This window comes from Erpetoichthys calabaricus, chromosome 7, assembly GCF_900747795.2.
Source record: "Erpetoichthys calabaricus chromosome 7, fErpCal1.3, whole genome shotgun sequence".
In the NCBI taxonomy this organism is placed as follows: Eukaryota; Metazoa; Chordata; class Cladistia; order Polypteriformes; family Polypteridae; genus Erpetoichthys; species Erpetoichthys calabaricus.
The window spans coordinates 90891325-90912330 of record NC_041400.2 but is presented as its reverse complement, the minus strand read 5'-3'; the positions used below and the strand labels follow the sequence as shown (position 1 = coordinate 90912330).

At 37.5% G+C, this 21006-nt stretch overlaps 1 protein-coding gene across 1 annotated transcript in view; it reads left to right on the top strand.

Moving 5' to 3' along the window:
* focad (focadhesin) overlaps window positions 1-21006 on the top strand; it is a 351198-nt gene that overhangs the window by 111933 nt on the left and 218259 nt on the right. The window contains 2 exon segments of the mRNA XM_051930168.1: window positions 14670-14774; window positions 19731-19832. Coding sequence (XP_051786128.1) covers window positions 14670-14774; window positions 19731-19832 — 207 coding nt within the window.

The window sequence follows — 21006 nt, the reverse complement described above, 5'->3', positions numbered from 1 at the left end:
CTATCATCTTAGCCAGTCGACTACCAGTGGCGACTGCTCTAAGACTACAAGGGAAGCTCCGCTTCCTCTAGTATGTCAGAAAATAAATGCTCATATATGTATTTATATTGGTTTTAATAAAAGTGCGCTAGAACGCATTCAACTTCATGACTAGCTCGTTCAGAATCAGGTATTTATTGTAGATTGTTTGACGCAATTTTCTTGTCATACATTTCCGTGCAGCACAGCGCGTTAAACCCTCCTGAAGCCCAGCTTCACTGGAGCTCTATGGGCAAGCACAGAGGAGCTATTTTCACTGCAGAAAAGCTGGATGGTAATTGGATAAATGCACCAAAATCGTCACTTCCAGGGAAGCTCAGCTTCTCTGGGAGTGAATGGAGCAGTGGACACTGGGCTGCTGCATGATGATTGGAGGAGCTGTTTAAAGGGCGGAACCCCTTTTTTGATTGACAGCATGTCTTAAGTATACATCAGCACTACAGAGATTCGAGTTTAGTCCCATGCGGATTTGCAGGTGAAGTCGTAATACAAACTGCTGCACTCTGTATTGTTTGCTGGTGATATAAACCATTTTTGTTTGTACAAATCATTCTTTAAATAATAAAAAAAAAAACATAGCGTTCTTGACTTTGCTCCTTGTTTCAGCATTGTAAAGTTAGTTCGTTCATATAATTAAAGTAGCTCGTGGAAGGGGAAACTAGCCAGCTAGCAAGCTGTGCATAATGGCAGATGCAGATGTTGCTAATATTGTTGACCTGCTTTTGGCAAAATCATTTAGTAGTCTTCCTTACGAGGAGAGACTCAGAATTAAACGGCAGGGCAGACCAACGCCCAAGATTGATCTGGTGCAAAAATCAGGAAAAAATAACAGGTCTTTTCAGCTCTCCTGGTATGACAAGGTGAACTGGCTGACTGGAAATGCTGTGACAAAGAAATGTACTGTTGGCTATGCCTCTTGATGAAACCTTCTCAGGGAATGGGATGTGTTTGGTCAAACGTGGGTTTTGGGGATCTGGGTAACTTTGACAGAGCATACAAAAGGCATGAAAAGTGCAAAGAACATGTGAGTTCATGTGCAAGGTTAAGTTGTCTGGGCAGGGTCAGGGTTGAACATGCAATCAATGAAGGTCTTCGCATTCAGGTGGCAAAACATAATGAAACAGTAAAAAAAAACAGGGCCTTCCTAAACCGTCTAATTGATGTGACTTCCTTACTTGGCCGTCAGGAGCTGGCATTCAGGGGGCATGATGAGAGTAGTGAATCAGCAAATAAGGGGAATTACAGGTAATTTACAGAAGCATTAGCTAAATATGACTCTGTCTTGGCCACACAATTTCAGTCATCAGCTGTGTTTTCTGGTATGTCCCACTTAATCCAAAATGACTTGATCTCTGCTCTTGCAGCCACTGTTTCTGATCATATAAAAGGTGAAATTCAGACTGCTCCTTTTTTTGCATGGCAGGTGGATGAAGCAACTGACATATCTTGCCATGCCCAACTGTCTGTCATTGTTAGATATGTGGATAGTGCAGGTAAAATGCAAGAGTGCTTCATTGGATTTTTGGATGTGTCAGGGGGTCGAGATGCTCAGTCTGTGTTTGAAGTTTTAAACGAGAACATGCTACAGTTTTAGAGAAAAACTTGTGGCACAAACCTACGATGGGGCTGCTGTCTTTGCTTCATCTCTCAATGGCCTACAGGCCAAAGTTAAAGTAATAGCCCCTAGTGCAGTGTTTGTGCATTGCTATGCACACAGACTGAACCTGGTGTTATCTCAGGGTGCTAAATGCTTGCCTGAGTCAAGAATATTTTTTGCTTCTCTCTCTGGGTTCACCACATTTTTTTCAAAGTCCACAAAAAGGATGTCTTTTCTTGAGTCTGCAGGGTCTTCAAGATTGCCCAGAAACGCTCCTACTCGATGGAATTTCACATCACGGATAGTGAGCACTGTGGCAAACAATTATGATGGCCCCCTGCAGACTTTTGACAAGATTACCCAGGATGAGAGCATGGATGATGACACATTAGATGCTACCAAAGGCTTCACAATGAAACTGGAGGATTTTGAGTTTCTGTTCATGTTGTACACATATGAACAAATATTCTCTGAGACAGATGTTGTCTTTGATATTGTCCAGCAAATGGCTATGGATGTTCTTTACTGCAAAAAAAGAATTGGGTCTCTCCTTGCTTTTGTCAAGGAGAAGAGGTCAGAGGAGGCTTATCAAGCAGTTTATGCAAAAGCAGCAAATCTCACATCAGACCCTCGAGGTGAACCTATTAGAAAGCGCCGTCTGTCACAATTACAGGATCCCCAGGAATGCTACAGAAATTTGTACATGGCCATCCTAGACAATCTCATGGAGCAGATTTCTCAGTGTTTTTCAAATTTGGAAGGCATGAACTTCTTAGAATTAGTCAATCCAGGGAAATTTGATGAAATGAGACAAGTGTTTCCAGAGGAGGCATTTGAAAGTGTGCTGAAAAGTTATGGCCATTTCTTTGACTCGGGGAGACTGAGATCTGAACTTCAAGTACTATATTCAGATCATGACTTACAGGGGAGCAGGGGTAAGCTGTGTGATTTCTTGGTCTTTTTTTAAAGACATGGAGTTGGATAGTGCAATGCCTCAGCTATACAAGCTGTTGTTGTTAGTGGCAATAATTGGCGCTACATCAGCAGGTGTAGAGAGGAGCTTCTCCCGTTTAAAACGGGTCAAGTCATACACCCGCAACACGATGGGCCAAGATCGTTTGAGCAACCTTGCTCTCCTGGCCATTGAGAGGAAACTGGTTAAGTCCCTGGAAAAGACGGCCAATTGGTACGACAGGGTCACAGACCATTTTCTGCAAAAGGAACGGAGGGCAGAATTTACGTACAAATAACATAATGAATTTTATGATGAAGGCCTAATATGAGCTTCCCCTGTTTCGAAAGCTAGCAGCCGCCACTGTCGACTACAGTCACCAGTAACTTGGTATACATGTCTGTTCTTCCATTATTCTAAACACCTCTTTGTTAACAGTGGTATCCTATCGATCTTATCCATGCTTCACAATAGGGATGTTTGGGCTTTCTCACTACTTTGTTCTTGCTTTTTAAAGGGGTGTTTATTACTCATTTACTTCATATTAACCTTATTAATTATCTTGATGGTTCCTTTTAAGATGAAGCAACCTTCACATGCTCAAGCTTTAAGCTTGTTTAGTTAACCCTTTAGTTACCTTCAGTCCTTTTCCTTATACTTTTAATTATCCATTAATATGATTTCATTTAAGTATATACTTCTATTATATTGTAAAAATTACCATGTATTGATTAACAATAATTGATCAAAATTTTATACTGTGTCGATGTCGGTCCCAGGCCTGAATGCAAAAGGAGGATGGATGGGTGCGGGGCTAGCCATCCCACTTCATAAAAAAGAAGCTGGCTACAGAAATGCCTACAGAAACTCTAGTCATTGTAGCTTCGGTAAGAAACGGGCCCTTCTTGAGAGGACTTATGAAGTTGGGTGGTGAAAGCGGGAGAACTCTGGAAACCACAGGGCGGAGTACCCTTTTCTTAGCCAAAGTAACTAACATTGCAACATCGAACATAAGCCAAAGTAACTAACGTTGCAACATCGAACATAAGAACCATGTTTGAAACGGGAAGAACCTATCAAGTATCAAAAGAGATGAGATACTATAAAATTGATGTGATTGGTATCGGTGAAACAAGATGGACACAATCTTGGCAGAAGAAACTGAGCACTGGAGATATGTTATTATACTCGGGACACAAACAGGGAAATGCTCCACACAGTCAGGTAGTGGCGCTGATGTTATCTAGAACACCTCAAAAAGCTCTGAAGGAAGGGGAAGCACATGAGCCGAAAATTCTTACAGCCTCCTTTTGAACCAAGCATAAGAAAATCTACATGAACATAACCCAGTGCTACACCTGTACTAACGACAGTGAGGAACCCTCTAAGGAGGTGTTTTATAATCGACTGCAGTCAGTGGCAAAAAAATAACCAAAGAGAGACATCAACATTATTATGGGGCATTTCAACGCTAATATTGGAAGTGATAATATGGAATGTGAAGACATAATAGGGAGACACGGACTGGGAGACATGAATGAAAATGGTGAGAGATTTGTGGATTGGTGTGCCTCAAATTGCCTGGTTATTGGTGGAATCATTTTCCTTCACAGGAAAATTCACAAGGCAACCTGGGTATCACCAGATCACACAACAGAAAATCAAATAGAGTTGCATAAGCAAGAAATGTAGATGATCCTTACTGGACGTGTGAGTGAGAAGAGGAGCAGATGTAGCATTGGACCATCACCTCCTTCTAGGTAAATTTCAATTGAAACTGAAAAAGAACTGGGTTTCGGCATTAACAGCATGCCAACAGAAAGCCAACAGAAAAACTCATAAAAAAACACCTTGAATTCCCTTGCACCTCTCCGTTAGCGTCTTTTGATTTTTAAATGTGTCCATCAGCACAAGCAGCAAGCAGCCTGCTATCCCATCCCCCCACCGCCGCTTACTCAACTCGGGCAAAAAGCTGAAGTCCAAATATCAAATAATCATTTTCACAAAAGGTACACGTATAACAAAACAAGTGCGCTTTTATTCAAGAATATAACCTAAGAAAAGAAATCAGATTAGGGTACGATGCTGACATGACTGCTTGGGTGGTGCAGTGGTAAGAACTGCTGACTCATAATTAAGAGGTTGTGGGTTCGATTCTCGGCTCTTCCCAGAATTACCATTTTGAGTAGTGAGCTGTTCTTATTGTTACTATTATTCAATAAAAACATAAATTTGATTTGAGTCTGTAACAGTTTTATTCAGTTTTATTCTCTCAGTCATGTTTATGCTCCTCCCATTCTGATACTGCTGTTTTCAAATAAAGACGTGCTATAACAGAGGTGAACTCAGATGAGGATGAGGGTTCTACATCGGAGAAAGAGAACAGAAGCCCTCCCTGCAAGTAACATCTACTCACATATAAGAACAACGCAGCTGCGCCAGGCATAAAGGTGAAAGATGGCACTGTTTGGATGCTGCAAGAGGTCGGCTGTCATCCTCGCACTCCGTCTGCCACACACATGTCCTTCAACGAAACAGCAGAGCTCGCCAAGTTATCATGCAAAGTTCCGTTTGTGATTATTTTTTTTTGATGGTCTTTATATGAAAAACATTTATATGTTACTTATATAAAAGCTACATTGAATGTTATTTATCTATATTTACTATCACATACACAACAACAGATGCAGGAGAAAATGAACCAGGTAATAACTACCTCAGCACAAGTTGGGCACAGTATACACAGAAGGAAGACCAAGATCCTGAAGATCAATACAAGCAGCCTGAATCAGGTGATGCTGGAAGGGGAAGCTTTGGAAGAAGTTGAAACATTCACCTACCTGGGAAGTGTTACTGACAAAAAAGGTAGGACAGGTGCAGAGGTAAGAGCATGAATTGGCAAAGCACAAACAGCATTCATGCAGTTAAAGAACATATGGAAATCTCAGGCCTTCTCAGTCCAAACTAAAGTTAGACTGTTTAACTCGGATGTTAAGGTGATGCTGTTATACGTCGCAGAGACGTGGAGAATCACAGCAGCTATAAAGAGTGCAAGGTTTCATCAACAGCTGTCTAAGGAAGATGCTGTGGATATACTGGCCCAACACGTCGACAACAGTGACCTCTGGCAGAAGACTAACCAGTTAACTGGATATGGATAAGCCATACACTCTGCAAAATAGCGACCAACATAACTTGGCAGGCATTATGGTGGAATCCTCAGGGCAAGCGAAAAAGGGGGAGGCCAAGGAACATATGGCATAGGGAGGTAGAATTGGAAGAGAAAAGGGTAAAACTGGTGCCAGCTGGAGAAGAAGGCAGAGGACAGAGATGACTGGAGGAACTTTATCGGCAGCCTGTGTTGCAGGAGGGGTATCAGGCAATGATGATGATAATCTATACTCCTTAAAGGTTTGGCAACTATGCATAGATTCGTTTTGGCAAAACTTTTCTCAAAAAAAATGTCTTTAGTTAAATGCAACATGTCTAATTACAATCCAAGAAGAGACCAAAAAACGGACTCAAAAAAAAAGGGGATTATAGCTGTTTTTTTTTTTTTTTTTTTTTAATAATTTTTCACAGTTTTAGCCTGGTGAATTTCTTTAGGTAAAGTATTCCAGATTTTGGGTGTATAACAGCAAAAGGTCACCTTACCACATCTTTTAAGATTGGCTCATGGGTAAGCAGACCACCAATTGAAAATCTAAAGTTCCGATTTGGGGTGTAGGGGGACCGGCATTCCAAAATATAGGATTGAGCAAGATTATTTAACTCCTTATAAACCATTAGTAGTATTTTAAAATCAGTAATGAACCACACAGGTAACCATTGTAACAATGCTAAAACTTATGAGATGTGCTCAAATTTTCTTTTCTGTTGCATTCTCTACTAATTGCAACTGATTTAGGTTTTTTTTTTTAGGCAGTCCTGTTAGGAGTGCATTACAGTAATCTAGTCCACTAAAAACAAAAGTGTGAATTAATTTTTTAGTGTCTTGTATAAGTTATAAGAGGTCTAACTTTTTCTATATTCCTTAAGTGAAAAAATGTAGTCCTCATAATCTGGTTAACATGCGATTTAAAGTTTAGGTAAAAGTTAGTGATTACCTCTAAATTCTTTACCTCCATCTTAATTTTTAAACCTACTGGATCAAGTTTATTTCTAATGCCCTCGCTATATGCATGTTTACCAATCACTAAGTTTTATGTTTTTTCTTTATTTAGTTTAAGAAAGTTACTACTCATCCATTTGGAAATCCTGCTAAGACATTGGATCAGAGTCCCAAGAGCAAAAGGGTCATCAGACGCTATTGATAAATATAGCTATGTGTCATCTGCATATTTGTGGTAGCTCACCTTGTGCTTAGAGATAATCTGACCTAAAAGCATGTAGACTGAAAAGAGCAGCAGACCCAGAATAGATCCTTGTGATATACTATATACAATAGCATGTACTGTATCTCCAAAGTAAAATCACCAGAAAGAACAAAGAATTTTCTACCTGTAAGTAAGACAGAAACCAATTTAAGACACTGCAAGAGAGGCCCACAGACTGACTAAGGTGATTTACAAGAATACTGTGGTCTATGGTGTTAAGTGCCGGACTCAAGTCTAAGAGAACAAGAACAGATATATTGCCTCTGTCTTCATTAACCTGCAAATCATTTACTAATTTAACTAACACAGTTTCTGTACTGTGATCTGTTCTAAAACCTGACTGAAACTTATCAAGGATAAAATGTTTATTCAGTAATAATTAAGAAGCTGCTTAATAACTGCCTTTTCTAGATTTTTTTCTTAAGAAAGGCAGGTTAAAAATTGGTCTCAAACTTTCAAAGTCGCCGCAGTTGAGTATATTTTTCATGAGCATGGGTTTAACAACTGCAATCCTTATACAGTCAAGGAAGTCCTCCGTATCTAATGATTAGTTCACTATTTCAGGTACGATATCAGTAATGATATCGGAGACTTGTTCAAAAAAGCCTGTTGGTACTGGTTCAAGGGCGCAGGTGGAGGGTTTCAGTTGAGAAATTACTCTATTTCTAGGTCTTTTTCAATGAAAGAATTTAACTTGCTTAAAAGAGCATGCTTGGATTCAGTTTGATTAACTTATAACAGGGGTCTCCAAACTTTTCACCACAAAACCACATTGGGTACTTAAGCCTTTTTCAGCGGGCCGTAGTAAAAAAAAAAAAAAGATAAATAACTCTACATAAGAGTTTTATTGAAAGCAGAAAATTTTATAAACTAATTACAGAGTACGTAAGATTAAATTACTGTATACTAAAGATGGCGAACACTACCAGCAAATTCTCATATTTTCATCACAAATTATAATAAAACCATTAATGTGAATGATGGAACTGTATTTGTGTTTTTAAAATTTTATTAAACTGAGGTTCAAATTTTGAAACCCTAATTACAAGTAGTGACTTTAAATGTTCATCAGATAAATTTGCCCTGTATTATGACTTGATATATTTCCTTCGGGAAAAAGTTTGTTCGCAAAGATACGTTGTCCCAAAAATGGAGATAAATTTACAAGCAAATTTCTTCAAATTTGGAAACTGCTAAGAGTTCAGAAATTTATAAAAATCGATCAAGTTTCCTTCCTTGTATTTATCTTTAATATGTTAATTTGCCTGAAGTTCAATAATTTCCATTTGAATTTGACTTGGGACATCAGCAACATCACAGTCAAACGGATTTTGAAACAGTCTGATTTCTCTAGCATTGGTATCCAAATCACCACATCGCTTCTGAAATTTAAGAGCTGAAATAACTAAATTTGTGAATGAGAAAGGAAATTCTGCTTCACCCTTTTTATGCAATTCTGCACAGTATGGCATATGAGCAAAGTTACAGTCTTTCACCTAGCCTTCCAGAAGTATCAGCTTTGCTCTGAATGCCTTTATATGAGTTAATAAATCACAAATTAAATTATTTTCACCCTGCAACTTTGAATTCAAATTGTTTATGTGGTTCACCAGATCTACAAAAAATGCCAATTTCCAAAGCCACTCGGTGTCTGATGAAAGTGGTTCATAATGATTTTTCTCTGTAAGAAATACATCAATTTCATTCCTGAGATGAAAGAAGCATGAAAGAACCTTTCCACAGCTAAGCCAACGAACTGCAGTATAATATGTCTAGTCGACATACTTGGAATCACATTCCTTGAGAAAAGACTGAAACTGGCAATGATTAAGTACATGTGAGCGAATGAAATTTATTATAGAAATAACATGTTTCAAGACACAGCTCATATCATCGTATTTTCCACAGAGTGATTGTTGGTGGATAACACAGTGAAGAAACATTGGTTTTGATATTCCTGCATACTCACAAGCTTTTGTGATTTGTCCAAACAAACCCATCTTTATACCAGACATGTTTTTCCTCCGTCAACTGTCACGCACTTCAAACGATTCCAGTGCAAATTATGTTCTGTTAGTGTTTTTTAAATTTCTTTGAAGATATATCTCCTGTTGTAGTGCCATGCATGCTGTGAAGTGACACGAATTCTTGTGTGACATTAAGTTCATCATCGATGCCATGAAAAAGTACTATGAGTTGCGAGGTATTACAAACATTAGTTGATTCATCCAGTGCGAGAAAAGACCGACTTAAAACATTATTCTTTGCCTACAACTTGCTGGATAATGCTATTTCCCATATTTTCAACCCGATGAGCAATAGTATTTGGTGCAAGACTTATCATTTCAAAAAGATTAAGTTTTTCTGGGCATAACTCAGCCATTGCTTCCATCATGCATTCCTTGATGATATTGCCATCAATGAATGGTTTTCATCTTTTAGCCAAAACATAAGCAACCTTGTTGCTTACCAAGGTTAAGGCTTCATTTTCTGAGTTTGCTTTTGTAAAAATAATCTTGCTGAGAACGCAGACAACGACATAATGATTCAGATTTATCTGAATGCTCCTTTTCTTTAAATTGCAAAAATGTTGAAGCATGTTTTGTTTCATAGTGGCAGCATATATTGTATTCTTTCAACACATCAACAGTGTCTTTACAAATGAGACATATGGCTTTATCCTTTGACTTCTTTTGTATGAAGAAGTATTTTTACTTATTATAATGTGGCACTTGGTGCCATGGCCCACCTGCCAAGTTGTTTTGCCTGCCTAAGGAAAAGTCATCCCAGATGGAGGATTGCAGGAATCGTGGGAGAGAGGGGTCCTTTCATCGGATTGGCTGGCCCAGCACTGTTTCAGCTGTGGAATGGCCAAATGGGGGAGGCAGCTTGAAGGATGAGGTCTCCAGGACTCTATACAAATCCAAATCTTATTATGGGATATATCATCTACTGTTAAATTCTGCTCTGTACTTCTAAAATTTATATTTTTTATTTCTTACTATATTGAGAAATTGTTCTGTTCTGTACTGTATTGTATTGTATTGACCCCCTTCTTTTGACACCCACTGCACGCCCAGTCTACCTGGAAAGGGGTCTCTCTTTGAACTGCCTTTCCCAAGGTTTCTTCCATTTTTCCCTACTAGGTTTTTTTGGGAGTTTTTCCTTGTCTTCTTAGAGAGTCAAGGCTGGGGGGCTGTCAAGAGGCAGGGCCTGTTAAAGCCCATTGCGGCACTTCCTGTGTGATTTTGGGCTATACAAAAATAAACTGTATTGTATTGTATTTTACGCTCCATTCTTCATTAAGCGCACGACATTCATGATCAACTTTTCTTTTTCCCATCCATGTTAAAACTATAAAAGAGAATACATTTATAAATAATTATGAAATTATTAAAATCATGAGAACGTCATACAGACCAATTTCACTCCTGAATAATGATGTTAAGATACTCTCAAAAATTCTAGCTAGAAGGATGGAGAAAGTGCTGCTCTCGATAATATCACAGGATCAAACTTGATTTATTAAAGGCCGACATCTATCTTTCAATCTCCGACTCTTGTTTAATGTTATATATTCACTAGCAAAATCAAACACCCCAGAGATATTACTATCATTAGACGCAGAAAAAGCATTTGATATGATTGAATGGAACTACCTTTTCACTGCATTGGAGAAATTTGGGTTTGGCCCGAATATTTGTGCATGGATCAAACTACTGTATACCAATCCAGAAGCTTCAGTTTGTATTAATAACATTTGCTCAGACTACTTTAAGCTAGAACGTGGCACCAGACAAGGATGTCCCTTGTCACCACTGCTGTTTGCAATCGCCATTGAACCACTGGCGGTTCACTGCCGAAATTCTTATCAGATAAAGGGGATTGTCAAAGGAGGACTGGAACAGAAAATTTCTCTATATGCAGATGATATGGTTTTATATATATCAGACCCAGAAAACACTGTCCCTGCAGTTCTAACAGCACTAACAGAATTTCAAAAGATATCTGGTCTTAAAATTAATCTGAATAAAAGTATACTCTATCCAGTGAATTCACAAGCATATAATATCAGATTGGACACCCTACCTTTTACCATAGCAGATAAGTTTAAATACCTAGGGCTAAATGTCACAAGTAAACATAAAGCTCTTTATCAACAAAATTTTGCCGTCTGTATGGAAAAAATTAAGCAAGACTTAGATAGATGGTCAACCCTTCATCTCACTCTAGCCGGAAGAATTAACGTTGTTAAGATGAATATCCTTCCTAAACTTCTTTTTTTATTTCAAAACATTCCAATATATATCAATAAATCATTTTTTAAGCAATTAGATTCAACAATAACCTCATTCATTTGGAACTAAAAACACCCACGTATCTGAAGAGCAACCCTACAAAGACCTCAGGCAGAAGGTGGCATGGCTCTACCTAATTTTCAGTTTTATTACTGGGCAGCAAACATACAAGCCATAAAAACGTGGACACAAATAAATGAACATACACAGGACTGGTGCGCAATAGAAATAAAATCCTGCAGTACTTCATTATACTCCCTACTCTGCTCTCCAATAAATGCAAGTTATCGCAAATATACTAATAACCCAATCGTGCTTTACTCACTTAGAATATGGAACCAAATTAGAAAGCATTTTAAGATGGAAAATCTTTTATCGGTGGCACCTCTGCAAGAAAACCACCTCTTTCAACCCTCACAAACATATCCAGTATTTAATACCTGGAAAAGTTTTGGGATTAAAATGCTCAGAGATCTTTATATAGACAACATATTTGCATCTTTTGAACAATTACGGTCAAAATTCAACCTCCCAGCTACACATTTCTTTCACTATCTTCAAATTAGAAATTTTGTTAAACAGAAATTGCCCGATTTTCCCCACCTCGCACCCTCCACAATGCTGGAAAAAATACTGCTCATTGCCGAGGAATTAAACACCATTTCCGCATTATATAAAATCCTATTAGAGTCCCTACCTTTCAAAGATCCAAGAGGACATTGGAAAGAAGATCTCTTAATCAATATATCAGAAAAGGAGTGGAAGGTAGCAAAGCAGAGAATTCACTTGAGCTCCATATGCCCAAAGCATAGAATTATTCAACTAAAAATTATATATCGAGCCCATCTGTCTCGCTGAAAACTGTCCAAAATGTTTCCAGAGCAAGATCCAACCTGCGAACACTGCAACCAAGCTCCTGCCTCACTGGGTCACATGTTCTGGGTCTGCACCAAATTAACATCATTTTGGACAAATATTTTTAAGTGCCTTTCAGACAGCCTTGGGGTCACAATCCCTCCTAACCCACTAACAGCTGTGTTCGGTGTTCTTCCAGACGGACTTGAAGTGGAAAAGGACAAGCAAACGGTGATTGCATTCACTACACTTTTGGCACGCAGACTGATTCTGTTAAATTGGAAGAATCCTAATTCTCCTCTGATAAGTCAGTGGGAAACCGATGTTTTATATTCTTTGAAATTGGAAAAAATCAAATTCACAGTTAGAGGATCTGTACAAAATTTTTTCAAAACCTGGCAGGATCTGATCAATATTATTTTAGAATAAGAGGATTCTACCGCATTTAATTCCCTTCTCCATCTCTTATTTACATATATATTTATTTCTCCCTTTCCTTTGCTTATTGTTGTCTTATTAAAAAGCCCTAAGCAATTCTCCTTTAGCTAAGCTCTCCTTCTCAGGGGTGGGGTTTGATTTGTCTTTAATTTGTTTGGTTATAAATTGATCTATTTGTATGGAATGATTACAATAAAATGAATAAAATAAAGATTAAAAAAAAAAATCATGAGAACTCCATACAAGCAAATATGTGAATAAGTGAATACGCACCTTTAAATATGTTTATGCAATTACAAATTGAGTATTACACTGCATCACTGCAAGTATTCTTATGGAAAATTAACCATAACGACTTCCAGATTCAATTTAAAGATTAGACACAGCGCCAGAGCTACCTACAATGCCGCGAATTGACACTGTCGATAGAGGCTGAACAAGTACGAAGAAATACCCCGAAGTATATAATTACGATTCAGTAGTAAATGAAGTTGTGAATAATATTAATATTAACATAATATGGAATATCAATATATTTTGAACACCATTTTAATTAATGGATTTGAAATCTATCAACACCCTGTGTTTTTTTGCGGATTCTCATTGGAAATTAAGTTCAGTTGGCACATTTCCGCACGATACTTCCATGGGCCGGATAAAATCAGATCACAGGCCGGATGTGGCCTGCAGGCCGTACTTTAGAGACCCCTGACTTATAATGATATTATTTCTTTTATCATTTATCTTGCATTTAAAATGTAGCAAAAGAAAAAAAGTTTCACTAGTAGGTTTTAGGTTATTCCTTTGAGTGAACTGGGTTTAAAAGACGATTAGCACTTGAAAATAAAACTCTTGGACTCCTAGCAATATTGTTTATAATTTTAGAGAGATAAAACTGCCCCTAAAGGCAGACTACATTGTTATTTTCAGTTATTTTGCCTTCAGTATTTCATAGTGGACTACCAGTTTAGTTTTTCTCTATTTACGCTCAGCTGTCTGGCATGTTCTTTTTACATCAGACAGTGTTTGGGTCTTCCAAGGTATAACAGAGCTGGAGGATTTCTTAACTGTCTTTTCTGAGGCCACTATGTCAGCTTCAGCTCTCACTTTAGCATAACATTTTTCTACCTTACTCTTTACACTATTAGCATTATTGAGTTAAGCACTACAATCGGACTGATTGTTTAGAATATTACCAAACATTGAAGCTGCGGATGCATCAAGATAACATTTTTTAACAATATGCTTCTCATTAGTTGTAGTTATCAGTATTTCTACATTAAATAATATGCAAAAAATGGTCCAGTATACCAACATCCACAACATCCACGACCTGCTTCATGTCAGCTTTTAATCTTTTTGAAATCACTTAATCAAAAGTGTGACCTTACTTATTTAAATGTATGTAGGCAATTTTACCATATACTGATGTTGTAAGTGTCTTTAGATAACGATATCAGCCATATATACCAGAACAGTAATGATAATAATAATTTATACAGAAGATAAGAAATTCTATTACTATTATTATTCTATTATCTGTTACTTCCAAAAATGTTACCTTATCTTACTAGTTCAATTTGCTGCTGTGACAACCCACTGGACACTGCAATATCATTATTAACTATCCCCATATTTCAATGAATTACATTTGGTTACACTGACGACAAAAAACTCAACTGATGCTCACTCTGGCAGCACTGGGCCCAGTGTAGGAACCAACCTTGGGTGAGACACCAGTCCATCACAAGGCAGACTTTCACACTCATTCATTTATAGTTGCCAGATAACCTAACCAGCATGTATTTGAAATGTGGAACCTAGGGAAAAAACATATACAAACAGCTTGCTATTAAACCCATGTCTGTGTAGCTATTTGGTGCCACCTGTTAACCAAAAAACAGGTCAGTTAAATGGAAATACTAAAATATTGATATATCAACTGGAAAATAAAAGGGAAAGTACTGACATATATAGTATATAAATTTAAGTGTTAAATTGTGGACTGGTAAAATGAGGATTAGATTTCTGGATAATTTGCACAAATGTGATATGATATACAAAACCTGCATATTTACAATCATAAATTAATTAAAATATTTTGTGTGTTACAGGGTCCATATCTTGTTCCTGTTCTGATGTTCAAATTGGGAAAAGTTACCAATCCTGAGCTTTTGCATGAATTATTGTATACTTTGCCAGTTTTGGGAACTCATAAGGTATGTTTTATAGTAACTATGCTGAAAAAAGTTTTTTTTTTTCTCTTACCATGTCATTTGTTTGCTTTTTAATATATTGAATTGTAAGATGGCAGAAACTTTGTAGTTTAGAAAATAATGCATGAATTATTTGGTAATTTATCCTATCATAATTTGGTAAACTACATATTGTTTAGGTAACAGACTACAGGTATTACATGGTGATGTACTATTTTTGTTTTTGTTCCATAAAATTATGTAAATTATGATCACACAATTTTTATACAATACTTTTTAATCAAACCAAATTGTAAATAGTATATTTTAACTTTATAAAACTACAAAAACTTTTGACAAGAACAAGCCATAACCAGTCCTATCTGCTTAACTCCTAAAACAACATCAAATCGAGTTTTGAATGTCTTTAGATTCCTGCTGTTCACTACACTACTTGGTAATTTATTTCATGTGTCTATAATTCTGTTTATGAAGAAAAACTTACTAACATTTGCAAAAAATGTACCTTTAACAAGTTTCCAACTGTGCTCATGTTTTTGCTGAATTAATTTTAAAGTAACAGTTCCGACCCACTGTACTAATTCCTTTCATAACTTTAAGTACTTCAATTATCATGTCCACTTAATCTCTGTTTGCTTAGCTCCTTCAGTCATTCCTCATAACTCATACCCTGCATTCCTGAAATCAGCCTAACTGCTTTTCTCTAGACTTTTTTTTAGTACTGCTATTAGTGGTGCACAAGGCATTGGTAGTCATTTCTGTATACTGTTTTTTCTGTATACCGTTTTTATCATGTACCACAAAAGGAAGCCTTCTTTGTTTCTTGTCCTTCAGACACAAAGTGGCATATGTTGGTACAACAATAGAGATGGAAAACAAGGCAGAGACAAAGTAGCTGAGACTACCTTCACATTCAACACTTCAGACAAGCTGTTTAGGGACAAAATGTGTGTGCTTAATTCACATAGGCTTCAACTTTCTATGGCTAAATTTGAATATTCAGGGGACAATAAGCAATCCTTTTAAGGACTATTAAGCTTCTGCTTGTATCTATGTGTCAGTCCTTCTTCAGCCATACCTTGGGTTATTACATTAAATTTAGTATAACATAATGACACAACATTACTTTTTTCCTGTCAAAACTGTAAACTATCAATTTTTAATGGGGTCAGTAGAAAATCAGGTGTGATTATTGCATTATCAATTAATGAACTTTCTGCAGAATGGTCACATATGCATTTTACAAAACTTACATGACTGAGCAACAAAAATATTGCTGAGATACAAAAAAATTACAAACCAATGACAATTCATTCTGTGCTGACAGCAGAAAATAAATTTGTCATGTGATTTATTTACTTATCTTCTTGCAGTGTAAAGTAACAAGTAAACTGCAGAGCTTCCTGTGTTTGTTCGACACAGGTATGCTGTACATGTGCAATGCCACTCATTATTCAGGAAAAGATCCCAGTCATCCCATGGGAGAAAGACTTTCCAAGACTAAGGTCATAAAGCTTATGGAGCCGTTTCTGGACTAAGGCAGAACCGTAACAACAGTTGCGTAAAGTGCGACAGGAGCTTCCACCTGCAGTTAAAGTCACTTGTGTACTGAAGTAGCATTGCATATGTACTTTGTCAGCATGCCCATGTTGATCAAACAGAGGACGCTCTGCAGTCTACTTCTGACTTTGCATTGTAAGAAGATAAATAAATAGATATAGGTAAACAACATTCAATGTGGCTTTTATATAAGTAACATATAAATGTTTTTCGTATAAAGACCATCACAAAACATAGTCACAAATGGAACTTTACACGATACCTTGGTGAGCTCTATAAGCCCTGCTGTTTTGTTGAAGGACATGCGTGTGGCAAAATGACTGGCAGTATGACGTAACCTGTTGCTGCATCCAAAAGGTGCCATCTTTCGCCTTTACAACTGGTGCAGCTGTGTTGTTCTTATGTGTGACTGTACGTTTCTTGCGGGGAGGGCTTCTGTTCTCTTTCTCTGATGTAGAACCCTCATCCTCATCTGAGTTCCACCTCTGTTATAGCACGTCTATTTGAAAACAGAGGTGTCAGATTGGGGGGAGTGTGAACGTGACTAAGAAAAAAAAACTGAATAAACAAAAAAAAAATGCTAACCTTTACAAGTACCATAAATTTATACCGGCTGTTACAGACTCAAATCAAATGTATGTTTTTATTCTATTATAGTAACAATAAGAGCAGCTCACTACTCAAAATGGTATTTGTGAGAAACGCCTGGAATCGAACTGGCAATCTCTTGATTATGAGTCTGCAGTTCTTACCGCTGCACCACCCAAGCAGTCGTGTCAGCGTTGTACCCTAACCCGATTTCTTTTTTTCCCATTATATTCTTGAATATAAGTACACTTGTTTTGTTATACGTGTACCTTTTGTGAAAGTATTTATTTGATATTTGGACTTCAGTCTTCACACATTATACACTTCATGTCAAATTTTTCTCATTAGTACTATAACATGAAAAATGTTTCTATTTTAGGTTTGTGTTCAACATTTCTTGCCTTGCATTTCCTGTCATCCTGCATTTATATAGATTGTTGTAGACATGAAACACATGAAATGCATGTGTTCCAAATAACAATATATTATTTGCCCTATACAACTCCAGGCACCTCACACCCAGATAAACAGACTTGAGCTGGGAGAACTGTTTGCCTGAGTTGAGCTGCGACGGTGGGGGAATGCAATAGCAGGCTGCTTGTGCTGATTGACACATTTACAAAACAAAAGACACTAATGGACAGGTGCAAAGGAATTTAAGGTGGCCTGGGATTATGTGTTTTTTCGTAGGCTTCAGGGATTCTAGTGTTAATGTATGCATGTAGATATTTTCCACAATCTATGATAATAATAATTAAGCCCTGGATTAATTATTAAGCAAAATAAACATCTGCTTTGGGCACCACAGTTTTTACAAAAGTAGGAGTAAACATTAAATATAAATAAAGTTAGAAGCAAAGAACAATAAACAACATTTTTACATCTGTTGATCCATGTGTATTGAAATGCTATATATCATCAAGGACAGAAAGCAATGGAATGGAAGGTGTTTTGTTGGGTACAAATAATGATATTTCTTCATTGAATTAACTTTTTAAAAATATATACCCTTCAATCCTACACCAAGATTTGAACCACAATTAACATCTCCTCAATCTTGCCTGGGCTGATGTGTGGCACAGTTAGAACTTTGGAGACAACCTTGTTAGTTCTTTATGCTTCTCTAGCTTGGGAACTAACTTCATAACCTAACTTGTAGCTGTTTTTCTTGATCTGTAAACATTGTAAAGTAATGTTGATATGAAAGGAGTTTGACAGGAACAACTGAACCATCACCATGGCTCAGAGAAGTAGAAAGTCCCATGGTACAGTAAATCTTGTAGATAGAGATTGGCAGGGAAAAGACAGCAAGATATTGTGCTTCCCTCAATAGGTGTCTTTCCAGGAGGAGAAGCCAGGATTATGTGGAAGGAGAAATGGATTTAATTTATCAATAAAGTTCATAAGTTGGCAAATGTTACATTAAATAACTCTCTCTGTTTTATCACTTTGGACAGTGTTGTTAAGTATTTTTAGTCAAGAAAACTAAACATACTTGTTTAGTTCGTAAAACAAGATTTACAGAAGATGGATGTATTCTTGTGTATATGGACACCGAGCAATTAATGACCAACAAAAACTAAGTTCTTTGTTTTCTTCTCTTTTAAAAAGGATATACATTAATTAAGTTTCTCTGTCTTAGTTCTTATTTAAACATTTATCCAAAGAAGCATTTGCTTTGAGTCAGCTTTTAAATGTCATTTTAAGATTTCTGGCCCTTTACCCAGTTATGTAATTAAGTCTTTTTCTAGTTTTAAAGTTTCTTAGTGCCTGCCTCAGCTGGCTCTGGGTCTCCCTCAGTCCATTTGTTGCTTTTACATACCCTACTGTTGAAGAATTGCTTTAGCCTTTTGTTGGGGCCACACTCTAGTTAATAGGGTCTTCCACTGTATATCAGAATCTGAACACGTTTATCTTATACAAACAGTATGGGGCGCTAGTGCTGACACTGGGTTGTAAAGAAAGGAGTGTGAATTTTGTTACATGTTTCTTGGTTGCACAACCTTTGTTTAAATAATTGGTACCCAGCCTTAATATCAAGTTTGATAAAGTTTAACTGTGGTTCTTTTTTTCACCAAGGTAGTAAAAAATTACCAAGATCTCTCTGTGTCAGGATAATTACCAGAAGAAGTGTCATTAATCTGTGATTGATACAGCTTAATCAGGTTACCACAGACATTTCACCTCAGGAATTCTGTGTCCTAACAAAGCATATACCGTATTAATGTTATCAGCAACTTTATACAGATCAGCCACAGCAATAAAACCACCTTCCTAATATTGTGTTAGTCCCCTCAAGCCACCAAAACAGCTCTGATCCACTGATGCATGGATGCCAAAAGATCTCTAAAGGTGTTCTGTGGTGACTGTCATTAAGATGTTAGCAGCATATCTTTTAAGTCCTGTAAGTTGCAAGGTGGGGCCTCCATGGATCTAACTTGTTTTTTTTTTCCAGCTCATTCCACAGGTGCTGAATTTGATTGAGATATGTGGAATTTGGAGGCAAATTCAACACCTTGAACTGTTTGCCATGATTCTCAAACCATCACAATATGGCCCTTATCAAAGTCGCTCAGATTCTTAGACTTGCCCATTTTTTTCTGCTTCCAACACTCCACCCTCATGAACTGACTATTCACTAGCTACCTAATATGTCCTACCCCTTGACTGTTACCATTGTTACAAGATAATCAATATAATTCAGTGGTTTTAATGTTGTGACCGATTGGTGTGTAATCTCCTTTAGGTAGGTGCAGATAAATTCCTGTGGAGCATTTTTTTTTAATTTGTTTAAATTTTTTTCTGTTGTAGTTTTGTGTACCTCAAATTCTACGTGCCTTACAGATGCTTGGAAATGCACCAAAACTTCGACCTGTAGTGCTACGACTCATGACCTTACTATGGGAACGTCAAGTAAGCAGACATCATAAATGGGTTAATGATAAAGGTAGCTGATGTTAAGTATTGATGTGTTGAGAACAAGACAAGATATTTAGTTATAACAAAGGCATTCTGCAAAATGTTGTTAGATACTTTTTATTTAACATGATAAGCAAATTCAGTAAGCAAAATATTTTTATTTTATATACATTTATCTCCTTGGATATAAAGGTCTATGTTATCTATTTTCACCTTGAGGGGTTTAATTTAATACCACTTTTCAAGTTAGAGAGCATCATCTTTGCAAATACAAGAATCATTGTGACATTTTCTGCTACTGAATGAATTAAAAATTAGAGAAGCCAAGTAGGCCAGCCTCTTAATATTGTTTTGTGTACCTAATTCATCTGCTGCTGTCTCATCTACAGGGATCAGCTAAGTGGGCAAGGGCACCTGGGCTTGAATAATGTTTTGGACCTCTTAGCTGTACTAAGGGATCAAAAAAGTCAGTGGCTAAGTCAGTGTGATCGGGCGGGGGGGTTTATTGGGTGTACTGATTATTTATTATGAACATGTTCTTCTTAAGGGGCAGCACGGTGGCGCAGTGGGTAGCGCTGCTGCCTCGCAGTTGGGAGACCTGGGGACCTGGGTTCGCTTCCCGGGTCCTCCCGGCGTGGAGTTTGCATGTTCTCCCCGTGTCTGCGTGGGTTTCCTCCAGGCACTCTGGTTTCCTCCCACAGTCCAAAGACATGCAGGTTAGGTGGATTGGTGATTCTAAATTGGCCCTAGTGTGTGCTTGGTGTGTGGGTGTATTTGTGTGTGTCCTGCGGTGGGTTGGCACCCTGCCCGGGATTGGTTCCTGCCTTGTGCCCTGTGTTGGCTGGGATTGGCTCCAGCAGACCCCCGTGACCCTGTGTTCGGATTCAGCGGGTTGGAAAATGGATGGATGGATGGATGTTCTTCTTAAGTTTGCATATGCTGGATTTATGTGCAAGTGTCAGTTGATGGCGTTCTCATTTGATAGCCAAGACTTGGCCAGCTCTTTAATGCTAAAAACAGGAAACTTACAGCAGAAACACGAAACACAGTTTATAGCATTCCATGCAGTTCTTGCTCAGCGGTATACATAGGACAAACTTCAAAAAGAATCGCAACACGTATACAGGAATATCGCAATGCCTTCAGAAGAAAGGACTCACTATCATTG